A 20083-nucleotide genomic window follows, 5' to 3' on the forward strand; every position below is an offset into this window, starting at 1 on the left:
CAATTTAAGAGGCCAGTAGTATCCATACGTTCATGGTCCTGTCCTGCTTTAGCCTCTGCAAAGGGTGGACAACGAAGTGGACCTAAGAGGGGACCAGCACCCACTAGGGACCTTCTCGTACCCTCCGTCTCACCACCCACCAGCGCTGCCTCCGTCTCTGCCCCTACAGTATCTTCCTCAAGAGCCTCTGCATCAGGAGCTTCCCTTTGGAGTGGTAAGAGAATGTATTTCAGTACAACCTATATAGTCTGGCACTGACACACTTCTGGGCTCAGCATAGATGCACCTGGGCCTTACACAAAATATTATTCTCAGATTTTAGTATTAAACTTTCCTGCTGGAGGGCCCATTACTTGCTTGTGTCCATGGAGATGTTATTTCTTTGCCTGCAGTATTATGCCATATAAGCATGGCATTAAACATATCAATCTCCACTCACAATATGAATGCATGTTATTAAAGATATTTTTGAGCAATAAAAACACGCATAATTTAATCATTGCCTGTTTTGTTGCAGCCATACCCCCACATGTTGCCGCGGCGACAGCGATACCGGCCACAGCAGCCGTTGCCCCCTCCGCCTCCTCCTCCATCCTACTACCCAGGCTTCCTTCCCTACTTCCTGTGAGTAAAGCACAGTTAAACAAAGCTAAAAGGGACCATGTTTCTCAACAGTGCCCCTTTCTCTGCCCTCTGTCTCAGGTCAATGCTTCCTGTGCCTCCGACGGCAGTGGGCCCAGCCATAAGCCTAGACCTGGATGTGGATGATGTGGAAATGGAGAACTATGAGGTAACACACATCTCGATTACATGCACTGCAGTTAACATTCAATAATTGGTTATCATTGGTATTTTTAATATACTTTGGTATGATTTTTCAGTATAGATATTTGAGACAGAATGCAGGGTGTCTCTGGGCTCTTGGTGATCTTTCCTTTTTGTCAGGCACTGTTGAATCTGGCAGAGAGGCTGGGAGAGGCCAAACCTCGCGGCCTGACTAAAGCAGATATAGAGCAGCTTCCATCATACAGATTCAGCTCAGAGAATCATCTTTCTGAACAAACGCTGTAAGACCCTTTCATAAGCTCTTCTTTTATGGTTACAGCTTTTTATGAATCTGGAACTGACATTTTCCTTTTCTATTAGGTGTGTTGTGTGCTTTAGTGACTTTGAGTGTAGGCAGCTACTTCGGGTATTACCTTGTAACCACGAGTTCCACGCTAAGTGTGTGGATAAATGGTTAAAGGTAGGTTGCAGCTTTTCCATCTGTCTTATTCAGAAGCTGTTTTTACTAAAGAGTAGAACTTGAAATGGAAAATTTGTTTGTATTGCCTGATGTCCTGTGTCCTGTGCTCACTTGCAGACCAATCGCACTTGTCCCATTTGCCGAGCAGATGCCTCGGATGTGCACCGGGAGGCGGAGTGAGTGCCCTCTGCTGGACTGTGCTTCTATCTGTCCTGAGGCTGGGACTCTGCGCCTGAACTTGCGCCTCCAGTGTTTAGCTTACCGACCCACTCCTGTCCTTTCTCTATGAAAAGCAATCCAGGATATCTGGAGCCTGTTGTACCTCTGCTGTGCGTCATTCTCAGAGTCTCATGAAACCCACTGCCTATTGCAGCCTATAGCCACAGTTGTGGATTGCCAGCCACTTCTGTTTCTGCCCCCTTTGTCACAGATTCCAAAGATTTCCCTACAATGCATTCTTCGCTGCTTTTGTTTACAGGGTTTCAGTTTGATGTGGATCTGATTGTGGTCACAAGAACAGTGTTGGACTGGTCGGGAGAGCCTGGGGTGAGACGGCTGGACACTTTGTGCAATGAGCAGAAATGGAATAGGCATTCTTCACAGCATGGGTATCTGTGTTTGGGGGCACCGCCTGACCATCATATCATAGATGCATGTTTGCGTAAGTGTTGGGCTAAGTGACTTGTTAATAATGTATGTTCTGCAATAATGTATTGATCATTTCAACAGTTTTACCCCTTCTGTTAGATCTGCCAATGCTATTGTGAATGTGTGACTTGCTGTGGTTTAAAGCAGATGCAAGCGCCAGGTCGGACTGCAAAGGGACGGCCGTGTAATTGTGGGGTACTGTTGTGCCCAGATAATCTGCTCTGAAAAAAAAAAGGATTACGAGACTGCGTCTTTTTGAGGTTATTGGACAAAACTGCACAAGTGCTACATCCATCCTTCACATCGGCCATTTTCCTCTGGCACCATGCGCGTGTGCATACTGTTTGTCCTGCTCACAGAGCCAATGCATTGTGTAACCACTGGATACAGGGCAGCATGCTAGAGTTTGCATGAACTGTTGATTCAGATTAGCAATATTTTAATCAAGCATTGCCACCAAAATCCTAATCTTAAATGTAAGAAAAAAGAAGTAACAAAGAAGCATATTAAAAAGAACTGCTTGCTTGTTGAGAAGGTGCTGTGAGGGAAGCTAACATGTGGTTCACTGTGACTGTGTTTAAAGGACAGTGGACGTCAGACGCCGCACTTGTGCCGCTCTTAAACAAAGGCCTGTGCAGAAAGCAATATGTGCCGCCAGGGAGAGTTTTACAAACATTCTTCTTCCGCTTTAGGAACACTGGGCTTTTCAGTTCTGTTTGTGAGCCAAATCCATTCTACAGATATAGCCTGCTGTTCAACATTACAGATCTGCCTTCAAATGACCTTGACAAGCACAAACCTATTGTTAACCCTGAAAAATGTTGATTTCTCTTGCGTTGGGAGTATGCAGTTAAAAAAAAAAAAAAAAAAAAGTTTATTTATTGATTTTATCTTGTAGAGAAAATCCATTGAAGGAAACAGATGGAGCACTAACTATGTTTGTGTCTGGTATGTTATATTCTGGTGACTTGGTCAGGTCATTGTCTTAGGCCATGGTAATGCTTTTGTAAACGAGCAATTGTATGTAGTGTCAGCGTGAATGCTTTAGATAAACGTTTGAAGACACAAGAATGTCACGTGAATAGATCTGATTCTCTTGGTTTGTTGGCTCGCCTGGTTTTACTGCTATCATCATCACTGTCAATGCTGGACAACAACAATAACAATATTATTCTATATATATATACACATATACCTACACATACATCACTTCCACTTTTTGGATATAATATTTAAATAAGGTTCCCATAATTTCACAAAGTCTTTTCGTTTTCCCTTTGCTATAAATGTCAATCTTTCAAGGCCGACACATTCTGAAATTTCCTTAACCCACTGTTTTGTTGAGGGGGCTTCAATGTTTTTCCAGTTTAAGGCGATGGTTCTTCTTGCTTGCATGTAGTAGTCCAAAGTCCAATAATTTTGCTTGCTTTTTCGTCTGTAATAAACCTTCCGGATATATTCCCAATACACAAAGTTTTGCACACATAGGAATCTTTACACTGAATATTTCTGTCAAACATTTTAAAACTTCTTTCCAGAATATTTGAATTGCCGAGCATTCCCAAAGACAGTGTATAAGAGTTCCTTTATTATATTATTACTGCATTTGGTACAAGTGTCAGGAATATTGCTGGAGATTGTGCAGTGTTTTAGTTTGTGAAGTATGGAAAAATGTTACTATTGTGTGTGCAAGTTCAGTTTTATTCAGTTGGGGGTATACTGACATGGTTTTATATTATGGTTATTTATGCAGTTATTCTTCAGTTTAAACAGAAAGTCACTTCAAAAGAATATTGTGGTTTACACTGCACAAAACATAAATACAAAACGCCTCCCTAAAAGCGTAAATCTTCTTTAAATGAGATAGATGTAGTTGTCCTAAGCTCTAGTTTAAAGAGTATTACAATGCTGTCCTTCCATTATCAGCCCTGTGGGAGTTCAGACCTGTAAACACACTGTAAACATTGCTATAATACTCTGCTATTATCGCCATTTGAAATAAGAGCATTAGCATCACAGACCTGCCATCTTGCACAAGCATAAGTAAGTAATGCAGTTGTCAAAAGGTTTCTTCCCAAACATTGTGTGAGATCAAACAAGGAGTGTTTATTCAGTAAAATAAATCTCAGTTCATTTTAATAGTACAGCTTTATAAAAATGGCACATTGGATTGTAAAATATCCAGTGGACTAGACCTCAGTATGTAACAGTATATAAGACTGGATGAGTGGTATTGCCAAAAAATGTTATGTAGATGTAAAAATTGTAATTTCATTTTAATTATTCGTCAAGTAAAATTTATATCATGTGACAAAATGAGGACAAACTTTATTGATTCGGTAGAGAAATTACTTGCAAGTATAGCATAAAATGTTTTTCAGTAAGACCAGGTAGAGAAACAAAATAAGTCAAATGCTGTAGTAGTATATGGTAAAATGTAGGGCCCGACCGATATGGATTTTGTTGCGGCCAATATGAAACCGATAAATTGGGAGTTGGAGGTGTCAATAGCCGATATAATCGCCGATATATTTAGTGATGTAAAAATTCACTGTAAATCTGGTTTTGGTTTGGCTCTAGTGGATTTTAAATTGGATTTATTTAGGCAACATTTATTGTTATTCTGACTTTTTGTGTCATATTTACAGACAGTAGGCCGGCCTAGTGGCGTTCTAGCTACTAGTGATGGGTATTTCAGTTCTTTTTAGAGAACCGGCTCTTTTGGCTCGGCTCACTAAAAGCAGCCGGCTCTCCAAGCGACTCTTCAGATTGTTTTGTTGCAAGCAGGACTAAACCAGAACTGAACCAGGTCTAAAGCAGGACTGAAAAAGGACTAAACCAGGACTAAAACAGATCTAAACCATGTGTAAAACAGGACTAAACCAAAACTGAACCAGGACTGAGTGTCAGGACTCGGTCTCTCCCTCTCTCAAGTACAAGATTAGTCCTGGTTTATTTATTTTATGCTGAACTGCAGCCAAACATGCACTTTTTTTTATCCTATGCACACCCAGATTTCTGAAAGCTTCGTTTCGAGCCGCTGCCGCTGTCAAACTACCACATGTCTGCACGTGACGTGAAGAGAAAAACAGTGAGAGAAAGAGAAAACACGGCTCCCAATAAGGAGCAGGCTCCCGTTGCTTCGTTCGCAACCGACCCATCACTACTAGCTAGTAAAGAAACTATCGCTATTAGCCTTTAGCAGTAATACATAATTCACACCTCTATTCACAGCTCATTTACATATCAATGCTGGTCCAGTAACATGTATACGGCCAATACGGTCACTTTACAGTAGGCCAATAGAAGAGAAAACAGACTGTTTATGTGTGGGAGCTACAGCAGCTAATTGCTAACCAATAACCAAAACTAGCTTCAAAGTTGACATATTTCCAAATGTAAGTAAATATGATATATGATAACAAATGGTGAGGCAAGAGTGCAAGATGTGAATAATGTCTGTTTTAAAGTAAAGTATTTCTCACAGTTTTTTTACCTGAATTGTTTTGTAAATCGCACTGTTCTGTATAACTCTTATTATTGTGTTTTTAGAGTGAACATGTTTACCATCTGTCCAGGGATTGCAGATGAAAAACAACTTTCCAGCTAATTCTTGTACATTTACAGAAATGTTGATTCATGTACATAGGTCCTGCTAAATAAACCATAGTCCACTAATCGAAGACCGTCCACTGTGAGGAAATTGTTTTCAGATTGCGTTGTCTTAAGCCCTATTTATGCAGGATTAGTTTTACCTGGGGACCTCGGATAAATTGTAATAGTCCATGTCTGTAAAAGTGTCTTACCTCCTGTAATTCAGCAAACTCAGGGGTCCTCAGGTGATTCTAGACCCATGTGAATAGTCATATCTGTAAATTGGCCTTTTTCCATTTATTGCCCGTGCACTGAAGCTAATAGTGATTAAATTTTAGGTCCATATACAAACTAAATTAACAATACTAATTTGCCACAGATCATAGTAAAAAACAGGAAACAAACTGGCTCATAAGTACAGCTCTGTTGTCATGGCAACTGACGACCAAGCTGCATGGAGGTTGTTTATAAAAGTTTGGGTGCTTTTATTTGTGAAGTTTAGATGGATGACTGCTGTATCAGTGTGAACAGATTAGCATTAAATGAGTGTACAGTAAATGTGCTTTGGCCTCTTCTAGCACTAATGTATATAGCACTTCCAGACAGTCAAAGTTGCGTTTCAATTTCATGTATTATTCATTCACTTTATGCCGTAATTTTTGGACTATAAGTCGCTCCGGGGTATAATTCGCACCAGCCAAAAATGCATAATAAAGAAGAAAAAACCTGTATAAGTCGCACCGGACTATAACTCGCACTTTTGGGGGGAAATTTCTTATATAAAATCAGAGACCAGAAACTGACATTTCATCTTGAAAGGCAAGTTGTAGTAATAACAACAACAGACTGTTAATGTCACATATGAACAGTTCTTCAGATAACCATAACATAAACAACAGAACAAGTTTACTAAACTCTCCATCTCACTCCAAATCACTAAATCCATTGAATTCTTCATACTCCGTGTCACTTCTGAGCAACTCAGCAACCTCGGAAGGTAAATGGAGCGCCGCTTCCTCTTCTGCGTAGCTGTCGTCAGACTCTTCATCAGTTCCCGTTAGAATTATTCTGGCCTTTCTGAATCCCAACAGGATGGTTTCGGTTGTCACTGAAGTCGAAGCTTTGTCGATTCATCCAATGACTTGCAGGAAAGTTGCATGGCGCACCCGCCTGGTTGTCACAAGTTTCTGTCTCATTTCAAACTTTCTTCTGCAGCTGCTGCTTGATTACTGTTTTCGGCTGCATGTTTCTGTACTTGCAGTTTGTAATCTGCAAAATATGATTTTCTTTTTGGGGGCATTTGTGTTCAGTTTTCTCAGTTGTCTTAATAAGTTTGTTTAAATTTAAAAAATGTCTGTGGTACAGAAGTAATGGTGCGATCGACTGACATGATCCCAGACAGGACAGCGGCTCTTTCTGCAGGAGACATGTGCAGAGCGCAGTGACAGTGGTACAGGAGTGACACACAAGACTAGAGCGCCCTCTCAAGGCTGTCATTGTGACAATTTTAATATATAAGTCGCACCGGAGTATAAGTCGCAGGACCACCCAAACCATGAAAAAAGTGTGACTTATAGTCCAAAAAATATGGTACATGGTAGTGATATTGGTAAGCTGCTATCACTACCACAGCTGCCCTGGGGTAGGCTGCCAGTCTGTACCATCAGTCTATGTGACCACCAATCACCCACTCACACATCATATTCTATACAAACATCACTTGAAATGGACAAACCCAATGATACAAGAAGAACATGCCAACTTCAGAAACTTACAAATCAAACCAAGGACCTTCTGCCTGTGACGAGAGAGCTGTACCACACTGNCTTTCCAAAACAATGCGATTCAAGGAACATGCTCGCGCCAATGGATGTTGTTGTCGCTGCCTAATTACTGTCACATTTTACCCCGTTTAACGGCAATTTTAGCTCCTAACCACTCCGCGTAAAACTCATCCAAAATCTCAGCCCATCTCTGGACTAAACCGGTCCCGTATGCAGAAACTCCAGGTATTTGTTAGCAAGTTAGCATTAGCGGGCTGCTAGCACCACCCTCGTCGGGGACATTGTCAAAAACCTCTCGCTGGCAGCAGCATTCGGCTATTGTCAGGTAAGATTGAAAACAGATGATCATGCAAAGTGTTTCTACTCCGCAGTGGAACTGTTTTGGATAAGAAAAAGCACATTCCTGCAAACTAGTGCTATGCCTGCTACTCTTATGCTAGCCATGTTTACCAGAGTCCTGTAGTATATAGGTGTATTTATTGGAAACCACTTGTCTGCTTTATGTATAACTGCTCGTTTGTATGAAAATGAAGGACAGACGTATAAAATGGATTCAACATTGGCTGATAGCAAAGAATTAATGTATCATAGATCACCATAACGTATTTAATCTTTATCTATCTGTGATTTAAACTCTTGTTATTCCAGTTTATTCCAGATATAACAGTGAAATACATGCGTGTATTTTCTTTCCAGACCCGAAGTTTTCCTAATGTGCCGTTTGCAGCTATTGTGAACAAAGCTGTAGCCGTTGGAGCCAGGCTAAAGTTAGCAGCTCTCCTTCAGCCGAGAGGTCGTACATGAAAAGAAGCTAAACGCTGAACCTAATGCTGTGTGAAAAAGACAGTGCTCTGTTCGGTTGTGTTCTGAACACAGAATATGCGGAGAAGCACCTGCAGTCTTGTGTTAGCCACAGTCCCGTTTCTTTGCTGTGTCTTTGTTGTTGCTTTGTCTCTGAGCACATGGCTCTCCATGTTTTTGTTCAGGCGCGCCACAGCGACCTCTATTTGTGCAATGCTTGTCACATGAACGCACTTAATTTGGAAATATATTACATGTTTGCTACCGAAACTTTGTATTTTCATATATAATATCATTATTTTATTGAATTTCTAATATGACAAATTATAGTACTGACACGCTTTGCTAAAAGTCATGAGAATGTTTATACACATGTAAAATGTAAACATTTTTGGAATAAATAATGTAATTACAGTCACTTACATCCTTCCTGGTTATAATACTGAATTCTCCGTTGGTTAAAATACTGAAAATGCAACTTGTGGATTATCTAATCATAAACTCATGTTGACACCGTCACAGCGGTGTGGATAGAATTAAAGTGAATTCTGTTGTGTGAGTTATGTTTTATGTTTGTTTTTACAGGGTGTAGACAATCAGAGGCCACATCCAAGTGCCTCCACTGGACGCTTTCCATTCCCAGAGTGTGACTCGTCTGCACGACGTCACCAATGCGACCATGGGAAGTAGCAGTGAATAGGCTGCCACCAACAGCCCCCTTAAACCCTCGGAGGTTCCTCGCAGAGCCCTGCAACACCCCTGCGCATCTCAGGAGAAGGCAAGTCTGTGTGCATCCTTTACACATGCAAGGTCAACATCAGGGCTGTACAATGATATTAATTTAAGCGTGATTACAATTACCACTTCAGTAAATTAAATGGTATATAAAATTGTTAAAATCTGTAATAATATGAGCATTTGTTTTACAAAACCTGGTGTAAAGCCAGCCGTTTAATCTCCTGTGACTTTTAAAACATAAAAAAAACCTTAGTAATAAATGACTGTACTGATTAACTTCACAGTGAATATGTAATTGTTTCAAGAAATTATCATTTCAGTTATGAACCTCAATAAGTTTAAATTTTTTTTCATTCATTATTTTGAGATGCCTTAAATTGAACATAACTCGAACTATGAATGTATGTCAAAAATCATGCCAAAATTTTAAAAATTATTTCTGTATTTTTCTGCAGCCCACCAGTGAGACGCCAGTGGGGCCGTCGAGACAGACCTGTACTGCACACTTCCCTGGTTCAAGATGAGAACTTGCACCATTTGTTTTTCTCTCAGCATCACCACCAACAGGTTTCTTTAGATGAGTCCAGACAATACAGCCATACCAGCACACCGCCACGCATGCTTCACCCTGCGGCCCACCTGCCCCAGCAGAGCCCCATCATGGTGGATCTACACGAACAGGTAATGTGCACAGCGCTTCATGCTACAGATTAAGGCTACCAAGTACCCAAGTTTTTTTTTCCTCATAATTACTACATTCTTTTTATCCCCCAGAAAGACAAAAGCAGACTTCTCACTGCCTTCATCTATTTATTAAACATTTTATCTTTTGGAAGCTAAGAGCCATGTAAATCACTATGATGCTTTGAGATAAGGGCTGGTTGGCTGTGTTGGTGATCCACCCTGCCTCACTTTTGTTTTTTATAAAAACTGTGCTAATGGCCAAAATACCCATGTGAATACTAGCGCTGTGTCAAAGGTTTAGATAATTTCGCCTATATACTGGTAAATAGAAGTGTGGTACAATCAGATACAGCAGACTAGTTCTTCTTGTGTAGAAATTATTTGAATATACTCAATTTGTCATTAGTAAACCTAATTGTTACCTTCCTAATTGCAGATGCACCAGGGGTCCGTTCCAATATCATACACTGTTACCACGGTGACGACTCACGGCTTCCCCATCCACGCCGGGCAGCCCCTTCCCGGGTGCAGCACTCAGCAGCTGCCAGCATGCTCGGTAATGTTCAGCGGACAGCTCTCTCTGCTCTGCTGCCTTCCTCCTCCTGTGAGTTTGAAAAGGAAGAGCCCAAATGTCAGTGGCATCCATGTAGCGCACCATCCCGCCATGCAATCTGTCACTGTTCAAAGTAGTGAGCTGCTTTTATTGTGCAAGATGGCGACAGTTAAATCAAACCCAATCAATCATTGTATATGAATAAATGTGGTTATTGCTGCACTTCACTATAATATTTGGTGGTGCTGAAAAATCTTTTTTAAACAGGCTTGTGTTGTGGCATTGTTGTTCGTGTTGTGATTTATGTAACACATTGCTCTTCACCAGAAATGAATCATCAAGTGCCATGCTGTAATCAGAAACGCTATGTGTATTTTTAACCTTGTTTTCACCAAGCGGTCGAGTAATGAAGAAACAGTCTTTGCCAGACCTTTTTCTCGCTTCTTATTGGCTTTTAAATGTCTTTTAGGTTAGTATAAGTTTAACTAAATAGAAAAATAGAAGAAAAGTCCTAATCATGGTGATATATATAACTAACTTGACTTGTCTGATACGTGTAGCCCCAGACCACTTGGTGCCTAAACAAAAACTTTTTGTGTAGCCTATGATAGTTATGATAATACAGTGAATTTGATGTGTTTCTTCATGCGTCTTTCTCTCTTTCTCTTTCAGCTCATTCAGGCATGCACCATGCAGCACATGCCAGTGTCTTATCAAGCCTTTCCGCCCCTGATCTCCAGCGAACATTTTGTATTGCACCCGACGCCCTCTGTCCCACCCCACCAGCCACCGCACCTTACTCCTCTGAGCCAGTTTGTCCCTTTACAGCCTCAGCACCCACGCATGGTGAGTGCATTCTGCTCGTTTCAAGTAGGTTCTTCTCATGTTCGGGAATGTTTAAAGGTGTCAAAGGAATGTGCAAAGGTTCATTTCACTTTTGTCCAAGAAAAAATAGCAGACTTTACCAACCCTTTCTCATCTGAAGTACAGCATGTACATTATCTACTTGTCTGCACCGAAATGCTATTGCTGTCCCTGGAATGTTCCACATTCTGGCATTAGTCCGGTTCCTTATATACTTTTGTGGGAATTTTTTGGGGATTTGCTAACCTATATATTTTTGGAAAGGTTATAGTATATGGAGTCAGAAAATCAGTGTTTACATTTGCCCACATGTCTTTATGGCGGCCATATTGGATTTTTTAAAAAATGGCCGCCAAAAAACCCTTTTTGGAATATCTCAGCCTCTGAATAAGTCGAAATGTTGATTTTAACTGCTAAACCCACATTTTCAGGGTCAGGGAATCAAATGGTGCTAGTTACAAACCTGTAAGACCTACCCACATTAACCCTGAGATGAATAAGTGGGTCAAAAATGACCCGGTTTGGTTGTTTTCTTGCAATTTCACTGTAATATTCACATGTAATACTCCATGTTCCTCCAAAAACATGTTTTTTTGTTTTGTTTTTAAATGATCCTGCTGAAATACATCAACAATATGGGTAAAACTAATTATAAACATCACATGCAGCTGGTCAGATAACTCAAAGAGTTTAAAATTAGCTAACATAAAATTTGGATATTGGATGTAAACACACACATTTATACACAATATGATTACACAACTTTTTTATGAGACATTTTCTATACATCATCATTATCATCATCACTTTCATACAACCATAGACTGTATATATGAGTGGACAGATCTAACACTGTAGCCGCCATGTGCCAAATAGGAAGTTCTCCAGGAGGCTCTTCTGGCTCCAATGGACTTACATTAGGATCTTGTGGCTCCTCTCTCTGTACCTGCTGCAGTGAGCCTCAAACATTTTGGTCTTAAAATGTTTGTGTTAACCCACGACACATGATCCTATTCATAATATAGAGTGTGGCTCCAGATTGGCTCCTGTAACCGTGAACATCACAAGCCTCATTTGAGTGGCTCTGTGGGTCACACTCACTTAGTCCACTTCTTTTATACAGTCTATGCAACAACATGGCTTCAGAATCATCATCATTCTGGCACTGGCTGCTGCACTGACACATGTCGGTACAGGATAAACCTTTAGTTTCTGGTGTGCAGTTCTGCAGTCGCCTTTGTACTTGGCAGTGGTGAACCGTGGACCTGGACCCTGAGCCTTCATTAGGACCAACTGCTGCTATCGGCCAAATACCTGCAAAGAGTGAGGCAAGTCCTAAGAAGCCAGCTCAATAGCAAGAATAAGGCACAGGCAATCAACAGCTCTGCCCTGCCAGTGATCATATACCCTGCAGGAATCATAAGCTGACCAAAGGAGGAGATACAGACCACAGATGTTAAGACACGAAAGCTCCTGACCATGCATGGAGGGTTCCATCCCAATGGCTTGAGAGGGTCTGAAGGACACACAGAGGCTCATTCTGGAGGTCAGGAGCAGGCCGTGGGCACTTGAGTAATAGAGGCCCAGATCTACCACACCAAACAAGAGCCACGGTGTAGACTGTGCAAAGAGGCTCCTGAGACAGTCCAGCACATAACTGCAGGGTGTAAGATGCTGCAGGGAAAGCATACATGGAGCGACATAACCAAGTGGCGGGCATAGTGTACAGAAACATCTGTGCAGAGTACGGGCTGGAGACCCCAGGATCAAGGTGGGAAACACCTCCAAAGGTTGTGGAGAACGACTGAGCCAAGATCCTGTGGGACTTCCAGATACAGACTGACAGGATGGTGATTGACCAACCAGACATAGTGGTGGTGGATAAGAAACAGAGCAGAGCCGTGGTGGTGGACATCACAATACCAAGTGAAAAGGAAAAAGGAACCGCCTGTCAATCTCACGTTCCGTCCTCCCCTCACTCATGAACAAGACCCCGAGATACTTGAACTCCTCCACTTGAGGCAGGGACTCTCCACCCACTCGGAGAGGGCAAGACGCCTTTTTCTGGTCGAGAACCATGGCCTCGGATTTGGAGGAGATGATCTTCATACCAGCTGCTTCACACACGGGTCAAACTGCCCCAGTGCTACAGGTCCTGGTTTGATGAAGACAACAGGACAACATCATCTGTGAACAGCAGAGATGATCCTGTGGTCCCCAAACCAGACTGTTCGGCCCCTGACTGCACCGAGAAATTCTGTCCATAAATACAATGAACAGAACCGGTGACAGTTGCGGCCCTGGTGGAGTCCAACATACACCGGGAATAGGTCTGACTTACTGCCGGCAATGAACACAGCTCCTGCTCCGGTCGTACAGGAACCAGACAGCCCTTAGCAAAGGGCCCCGGACCCCATACTCCCAGAGCACCCCCCACAGGACACCACAAGGGACACGGTCGAATGCCTTCTCCAGATCCACAAAGCACATGTGGACTGGTTGGGCAAACTCCCATGAACCCTCGAGCACCCGATGGAGAGTGTAGAGCTGGTCCAGTGTTCCACGACTGGGATGAAAACCACGGTTGGATTCTCCTCTCCAGTCCCTGGCACAGACCGGGGAGGCTGAGAAGTGTGATTCCCCTGTAGTTGGAACACACCCTCCAGTCCCCCTTCTTATACAGAGGGACCAACACCCCGGGCTGCCAGTCCAGAGGTACTGTCCCCGACCGCCACACGATGTTGAAGAGGCGTGTCAGTCAAGACCCACAACATCCAGAGACTTAAGGTACTCAGGATGGATCTCATCCACCCACAGGCTTTTATATTATGAATAGGATTTTTTTGATGGACAAAATAGCAAAAAAAAAATTCAGGATCATGTAGAGCGGGTTCATACAAACATTTTAAGACCAAAATGTCAAGGCTCACTGCAGCAGGTACAGAGAGAGGAGCCACAAGATCCTAATGTAAGTCCATTGGAGCCAGAGTCAGAAGGAGCCAGAAGAGCCTCCTGGAGAACTTCCTATTTGGCACACGGCAGCTCCAGTGTTAGATCTGTCCTCGTATATACCGTCTATGGTTGTATGAAAGTGATGATGATAATGATGATGTATAGAAAATGTCTCATAAAAAAGTTGTGTAATCATATTGTGTCTAAATGTGTGTGTTTACATCCAATATCCAAATTTTATGTTAGCCACTTTTAAACTCTTTGAGTTATCTGACCAGCTGCATGTGATGTTTTATAATTAGTTTTACCCATATTGTTGATGTATTTCAGCAGGATAATAAAAAAAAAAAAAAAAAAAAAAACATGTTTTTGGAGGAACATGGAGTATTACATGTGAATATTACAGTGAAAATGCAAGAAAACAACCAAACGGGGTCATTTTTGACCCACTTATTCATCTAAGGGTTAATGTGGGTAGGTCTTACAGGTTTGTAACTAGCACCATTTGATTCCCTGACCCTGAAAATGTGGGTTTAGCAGTTAAAATCAACATTTCAACTTATTCAGAGGCTGAGATATTCCAAAAAGGGCTTTTTGGCGGGCTTTTTGGCGGCCATTTTAAAAAAAATCCAATATGGCCGCCATAAAGACATGTGGGCAAATGCAAACATTGATTTTCTGACTCCATATACTATAACCTTTCCAAAAATATATAGGTTAGCAAATCCCCAAAAACTTCCTACTAAGGTCAAAAAATGGCAATAAGGAACCGGACTACATTAAACTTGTCTATAAATGCCCTTACGGTCAACCTCGCCTCAGATCTGACCTGTAACATGTCCTGATGCTGTCACCTGCTTGTCTCCATGGGCATAGTTTGATTCTATACTGGAAATTCAAGACAAAAAAACTCTCTAATATCTCTATGGAGACAAAGAGACAGAAATATGACATGGTGTCCTTTTTAAAGTACTGGAGAATATTGTGATGTGACCATAAAAACAACAATTTAAGAGGCCAGTAGTATCCATACGTTCATGGTCCTGTCCTGCTTTAGCCTCTGCAAAGGGTGGACAACGAAGTGGACCTAAGAGGGGACCAGCACCCACTAGGGACCTTCTCGTACCCTCCGTCTCACCACCCACCAGCGCTGCCTCCGTCTCTGCCCCTACAGTATCTTCCTCAAGAGCCTCTGCATCAGGAGCTTCCCTTTGGAGTGGTAAGAGAATGTATTTCAGTACAACCTATATAGTCTGGCACTGACACACTTCTGGGCTCAGCATAGATGCACCTGGGCCTTACACAAAATATTATTCTCAGATTTTTAGTATTAAACTTTCCTGCTGGAGGGCCCATTACTTGCTTGTGTCCATGGAGATGTTATTTCTTTGCCTGCAGTATTATGCCATATAAGCATGGCATTAAACATATCAATCTCCACTCACAATATGAATGCATGTTATTAAAGATATTTTTGAGCAATAAAAACACGCATAATTTAATCATTGCCTGTTTTGTTGCAGCCATACCCCCACATGTTGCCGCGGCGACAGCGATACCGGCCACAGCAGCCGTTGCCCCCTCCGCCTCCTCCTCCATCCTACTACCCAGGCTTCCTTCCCTACTTCCTGTGAGTAAAGCACAGTTAAACAAAGCTAAAAGGGACCATGTTTCTCAACAGTGCCCCTTTCTCTGCCCTCTGTCTCAGGTCAATGCTTCCTGTGCCTCCGACGGCAGTGGGCCCAGCCATAAGCCTAGACCTGGATGTGGATGATGTGGAAATGGAGAACTATGAGGTAACACACATCTCGATTACATGCACTGCAGTTAACATTCAATAATTGGTTATCATTGGTATTTTTAATATACTTTGGTATGATTTTCAGTATAGATATTTGAGACAGAATGCAGGGTGTCTCTGGGCTCTTGGTGATCTTTCCTTTTTGTCAGGCACTGTTGAATCTGGCAGAGAGGCTGGGAGAGGCCAAACCTCGCGGCCTGACTAAAGCAGATATAGAGCAGCTTCCATCATACAGATTCAGCTCAGAGAATCATCTTTCTGAACAAACGCTGTAAGACCCTTTCATAAGCTCTTCTTTTATGGTTACAGCTTTTTATGAATCTGGAACTGACATTTTCCTTTTCTATTAGGTGTGTTGTGTGCTTTAGTGACTTTGAGTGTAGGCAGCTACTTCGGGTATTACCTTGTAACCACGAGTTCCACGCTAAGTGTGTGGATAAATGGTTAAAGGTAGGTTGCAGCTTTTCCATCTGTCTTATTCAGAAGCTGTTTTTACTAAAGAGTAGAACTTGAAATGGAAAATTTGTTTGTATTGCCTGATGTCCTGTGTCCTGTGCTCACTTGCAGACCAATCGCACTTGTCCCATTTGCCGAGCAGATGCCTCGGATGTGCACCGGGAGGCGGAGTGAGTGCCCTCTGCTGGACTGTGCTTCTATCTGTCCTGAGGCTGGGACTCTGCGCCTGAACTTGCGCCTCCAGTGTTTAGCTTACCGACCCACTCCTGTCCTTTCTCTATGAAAAGCAATCCAGGATATCTGGAGCCTGTTGTACCTCTGCTGTGCGTCATTCTCAGAGTCTCATGAAACCCACTGCCTATTGCAGCCTATAGCCACAGTTGTGGATTGCCAGCCACTTCTGTTTCTGCCCCCTTTGTCACAGATTCCAAAGATTTCCCTACAATGCATTCTTCGCTGCTTTTGTTTACAGGGTTTCAGTTTGATGTGGATCTGATTGTGGTCACAAGAACAGTGTTGGACTGGTCGGGAGCCTGGGGTGAGACGGCTGGACACTTTGTGCAATGAGCAGAAATGGAATAGGCATTCTTCACAGCATGGGTATCTGTGTTTGGGGGCACCGCCTGACCATCATAGATGCATGTTTGCGTAAGTGTTGGGCTAAGTGACTTGTTAATAATGTATGTTCTGCAATAATGTATTGATCATTTCAACAGTTTTACCCCTTCTGTTAGATCTGCCAATGCTATTGTGAATGTGTGACTTGCTGTGGTTTAAAGCAGATGCAAGCGCCAGGTCGGACTGCAAAGGGACGGCCGTGTAATTGTGTGGGTACTGTTGTGCCCAGATAATCTGCTCTGAAAAAAAAAAGGATTACGAGACTGCGTCTTTTTGAGGTTATTGGACAAAACTGCACAAGTGCTACATCCATCCTTCACATCGGCCATTTTCCTCTGGCACCATGCGCGTGTGCATACTGTTTGTCCTGCTCACAGAGCCAATGCATTGTGTAACCACTGGATACAGGGCAGCATGCTAGAGTTTGCATGAACTGTTGATTCAGATTAGCAATATTTTAATCAAGCATTGCCACCAAAATCCTAATCTTAAATGTAAGAAAAAGAAGTAACAAAGAAGCATATTAAAAAGAACTGCTTGCTTGTTGAGAAGGTGCTGTGAGGGAAGCTAACATGTGGTTCACTGTGACTGTGTTTAAAGGACAGTGGACGTCAGACGCCGCACTTGTGCCGCTCTTAAACAAAGGCCTGTGCAGAAAGCAATATGTGCCGCCAGGGAGAGTTTTACAAACATTCTTCCGCTTTAGGAACACTGGGCTTTTCAGTTCTGTTTGTGAGCCAAATCCATTCTACAGATATAGCCTGCTGTTCAACATTACAGATCTGCCTTCAAATGACCTTGACAAGCACAAACCTATTGTTAACCCTGAAAAATGTTGATTTCTCTTGCGTTGGGAGTATGCAGTTTAAAAAAAAAAAAAAAAAAAAGTTTATTTATTGATTTTATCTTGTAGAGAAAATCCATTGAAGGAAACAGATGGAGCACTAACTATGTTTGTGTCTGGTATGTTATATTCTGGTGACTTGGTCAGGTCATTGTCTTAGGCCATGGTAATGCTTTTGTAAACGAGCAATTGTATGTAGTGTCAGCGTGAATGCTTTAGATAAACGTTTGAAGACACAAGAATGTCCGTGTAGAAGTCACTGGTGTTGCTCGCTGTCCCTGTGATCTGGTGGGGTCAAAGGTCAGCGGAGTGTCCAGTAGTGAAGGAACACTGTTAGACTTCTAGATCACAAAAAAACAGGAAGTGGGGAGGGAAGAGCCACAGATGAATTTATTGCTTTGTATTAACTCTTGTCTCTTAACTGCCCCGTAAGCACTAACAGGCCTCGGACCCTCACTGTTGTGAGGAGTCTTGCCTTTTTCTTGACTTTTTTTCTTAAGTGAATGTGAGTCTTGTGTGTGTGCCACCTTCAAGAGAAAAAAGAAGCCATTTAATAAGTTTAACCCACAGCTTTGAGAATAACCTATGTGTACATATCTATTCGCTGGCATATATTGTAAGTTTAAAAAAATACTCAGGGCCTCTCGGTATATAAAACAAAGGATAAGAGTCCATTTCCAATGGATTGGATGCCATGAAAAGGGTATATCTGAGTTTAGTTTTGGTCGTTTTCTTCAGACCATAAATCTTTTAATGTAATCAATTATAATATTCTGTTTTGTCTGAAATAGTAAAGAAGACATTGTTTAAGACAGGCATGCAAGAAAAAATACAGAAAATATATTAATATTCACTGAAAAGAGGCACTGCTATTCATAACAAGTGTATTATTCAATATTTTGGACTTTTGTTCTTGTACTCGAACCATATGTTGAAGCATAGCAGTTGTGATCCCGTTTCTAAACGTGCCACAGTGCGTACTATCTACCTATTTTACTCCCAGATCTACTCCGAGGTGTTTGCATGATTTAAAAAAGATTACAAGTGTGTTATGGTGGAGGACTTCTCAATCTCTGGTGGGGACCTATTTAATGGTGCACAATATGCATGCGTGTCAACCAGATCCCAACTGATTTTAGCTCTAGTTGGCTTTGGGTTCTGGGGTTTGGATCTTAACGCTCAGCTGATAACTGCCATGCATTGTACTGCACACATTTTTAATAGAACTGAATGACTACAAGATTTTATTGCGCTAACTTCATTTTATAAGAAAAAAAAAATGCTGGTCTTGAATCCAGATCTTCTTACATTGTGTTCCTGTTAATGCCCTGATGACTGAAAACACGCTCTGAAACTACTGTAGTTTATCAAAAGCCATAGTGACAAGGTGCTAGGTGTTCTGCTTTTAGGTATGAAATCTCACTTTGCGTGAATGCAATAGTTTGTCATGGATCCCATGTATTCTTGAAGCATGTTATACTAATATCCCGAAACACTGTCAGTGCAGATCAGTAGAGTTAAGGATTAAAAAATGAACCTAAGTGTTGTCATACTTTTTCAGTGTAGTACTGTACCTGCCTCTACCAGGCTCTTGCTCTCAGTGTATCAATATTTAAAATGTATTGTTCACATATAGATAACCTTAATTCATGTTAATGTTAGCACTGTTATGTTTAAAGTATTTAATTGACAATATCCAACAACCTGGCTAAATGAAAGCATAACCCGTTTAAACTTAGGTGACAACTGAGAATAGAGTCTTGTAGTCTTTCTGTTAAGGGTTACTGAATAATCTCACAGCTTGTGTGGTGCAAAAATGTGTTCCAATAAGCAGCTAAAATTTATTTAGGATTTGTGATTGATTGCTCTGTAGATGCCATTTATTGTTTACCAATGAGTTTTGCTGTGGTGGGATAGTGGTTTACTGTTCTTACTCTCCCTGGCCTCTCGGGGGCCTCGCCTGACCACCAGACTACCCACCGCCAACAGAGCCAGGGCATGTGTTGTGTGTAGGCAGATGTTTTGCTTTGGTACTTGCACATTTACAGTTACCTCATTTTTTCCATGTTTGTATTGGGCGGATAGAGGGAGAAAACGACTAATATATATTATATATAGGAAATGGTTCTTATTAATGTTTTAATTTTTCATTCCATTGGAAGCATATTGTTTGTAGCATTTAACATAACTAGTTAGTGTAATATATACATCTGTATACTGTTTGAAATTTTTAAGATTTGTACTTTTTTTAAATGAAAGTTGCTAGTTATGCTTTACCAAGTAGTGCAATCATATTTTTTTTAATTGTTGTGGCTGATTTGAGAGGGTTGTTCACTAATAAATGTATGATGTATACCAAGTACTCATTTATCATTTACATCACCATTAAAACAATTTCTAAGGAAAATTACAATGTATGCACAGAATCTAGCCTGATATTTTAAAGTCCTCTTTGGGATCAAATCAACTTATGAGTCATGCCAGATTCGCAAAGATACTT

The 20083-nt window shown here is 41.5% G+C and overlaps 2 protein-coding genes across 7 annotated transcripts in view; both read left to right on the top strand.

Moving 5' to 3' along the window:
- The window catches only part of LOC129407181 (RING finger protein 44-like), a 12145-nt gene extending 9182 nt beyond the window's left edge, over positions 1-2963 (top strand). The window contains exons 6-12 of one of the 2 annotated variants that reach the window (XR_008632996.1): positions 53-214; positions 518-624; positions 703-790; positions 946-1067; positions 1147-1246; positions 1364-1907; positions 1994-2963. Coding sequence is in view for 1 of the 2 variants with exons in the window: in XM_055159536.1 (XP_055015511.1) it covers positions 53-214; positions 518-624; positions 703-790; positions 946-1067; positions 1147-1246; positions 1364-1426 (642 nt within the window). In the remaining variant the exon portion in view is untranslated. Of the gene's footprint in view, positions 1-52; positions 215-517; positions 625-702; positions 791-945; positions 1068-1146; positions 1247-1363; positions 1908-1993 lie in introns of those variants that run through there. The other variant, XM_055159536.1, reaches the window with a different exon arrangement.
- A 4364-nt stretch (positions 2964-7327) lies between these two features.
- LOC110162393 (RING finger protein 44) lies at positions 7328-19938 on the top strand. 5 transcript variants are annotated; one of them, XR_008632935.1, is made up of 13 exons: positions 7328-7597; positions 8659-8851; positions 9267-9492; positions 9932-10099; positions 10721-10894; positions 14922-15083; positions 15388-15494; positions 15573-15660; positions 15815-15936; positions 16016-16115; positions 16233-16291; positions 16594-16769; positions 16838-19938. XR_008632935.1 is itself a non-coding variant. In XM_055159118.1 (12 exons), exons 2-12 carry the CDS (start codon positions 8745-8747, stop codon positions 16604-16606), a joined length of 1326 nt encoding a protein of 441 aa, XP_055015093.1. In that variant the 5' UTR covers positions 7328-7597; positions 8659-8744; the 3' UTR covers positions 16607-19938. The 5 variants fall into 5 exon arrangements, 3 of the variants coding, with proteins under 3 accessions (XP_055015093.1, XP_055015094.1, XP_020782941.1); XR_008632936.1 differs by having other exon boundaries at positions 16856-19938; XM_055159118.1 differs by having other exon boundaries at positions 16594-19938.
- The last annotated feature ends 145 nt before the right edge of the window (positions 19939-20083 follow it).

Source organism: Boleophthalmus pectinirostris, unplaced genomic scaffold (genome assembly GCF_026225935.1).
Source record: "Boleophthalmus pectinirostris isolate CB_2022bp ecotype Guang Dong unplaced genomic scaffold, ASM2622593v1 HiC_scaffold_23, whole genome shotgun sequence".
Classification (NCBI taxonomy): domain Eukaryota; kingdom Metazoa; phylum Chordata; class Actinopteri; order Gobiiformes; family Gobiidae; genus Boleophthalmus; species Boleophthalmus pectinirostris.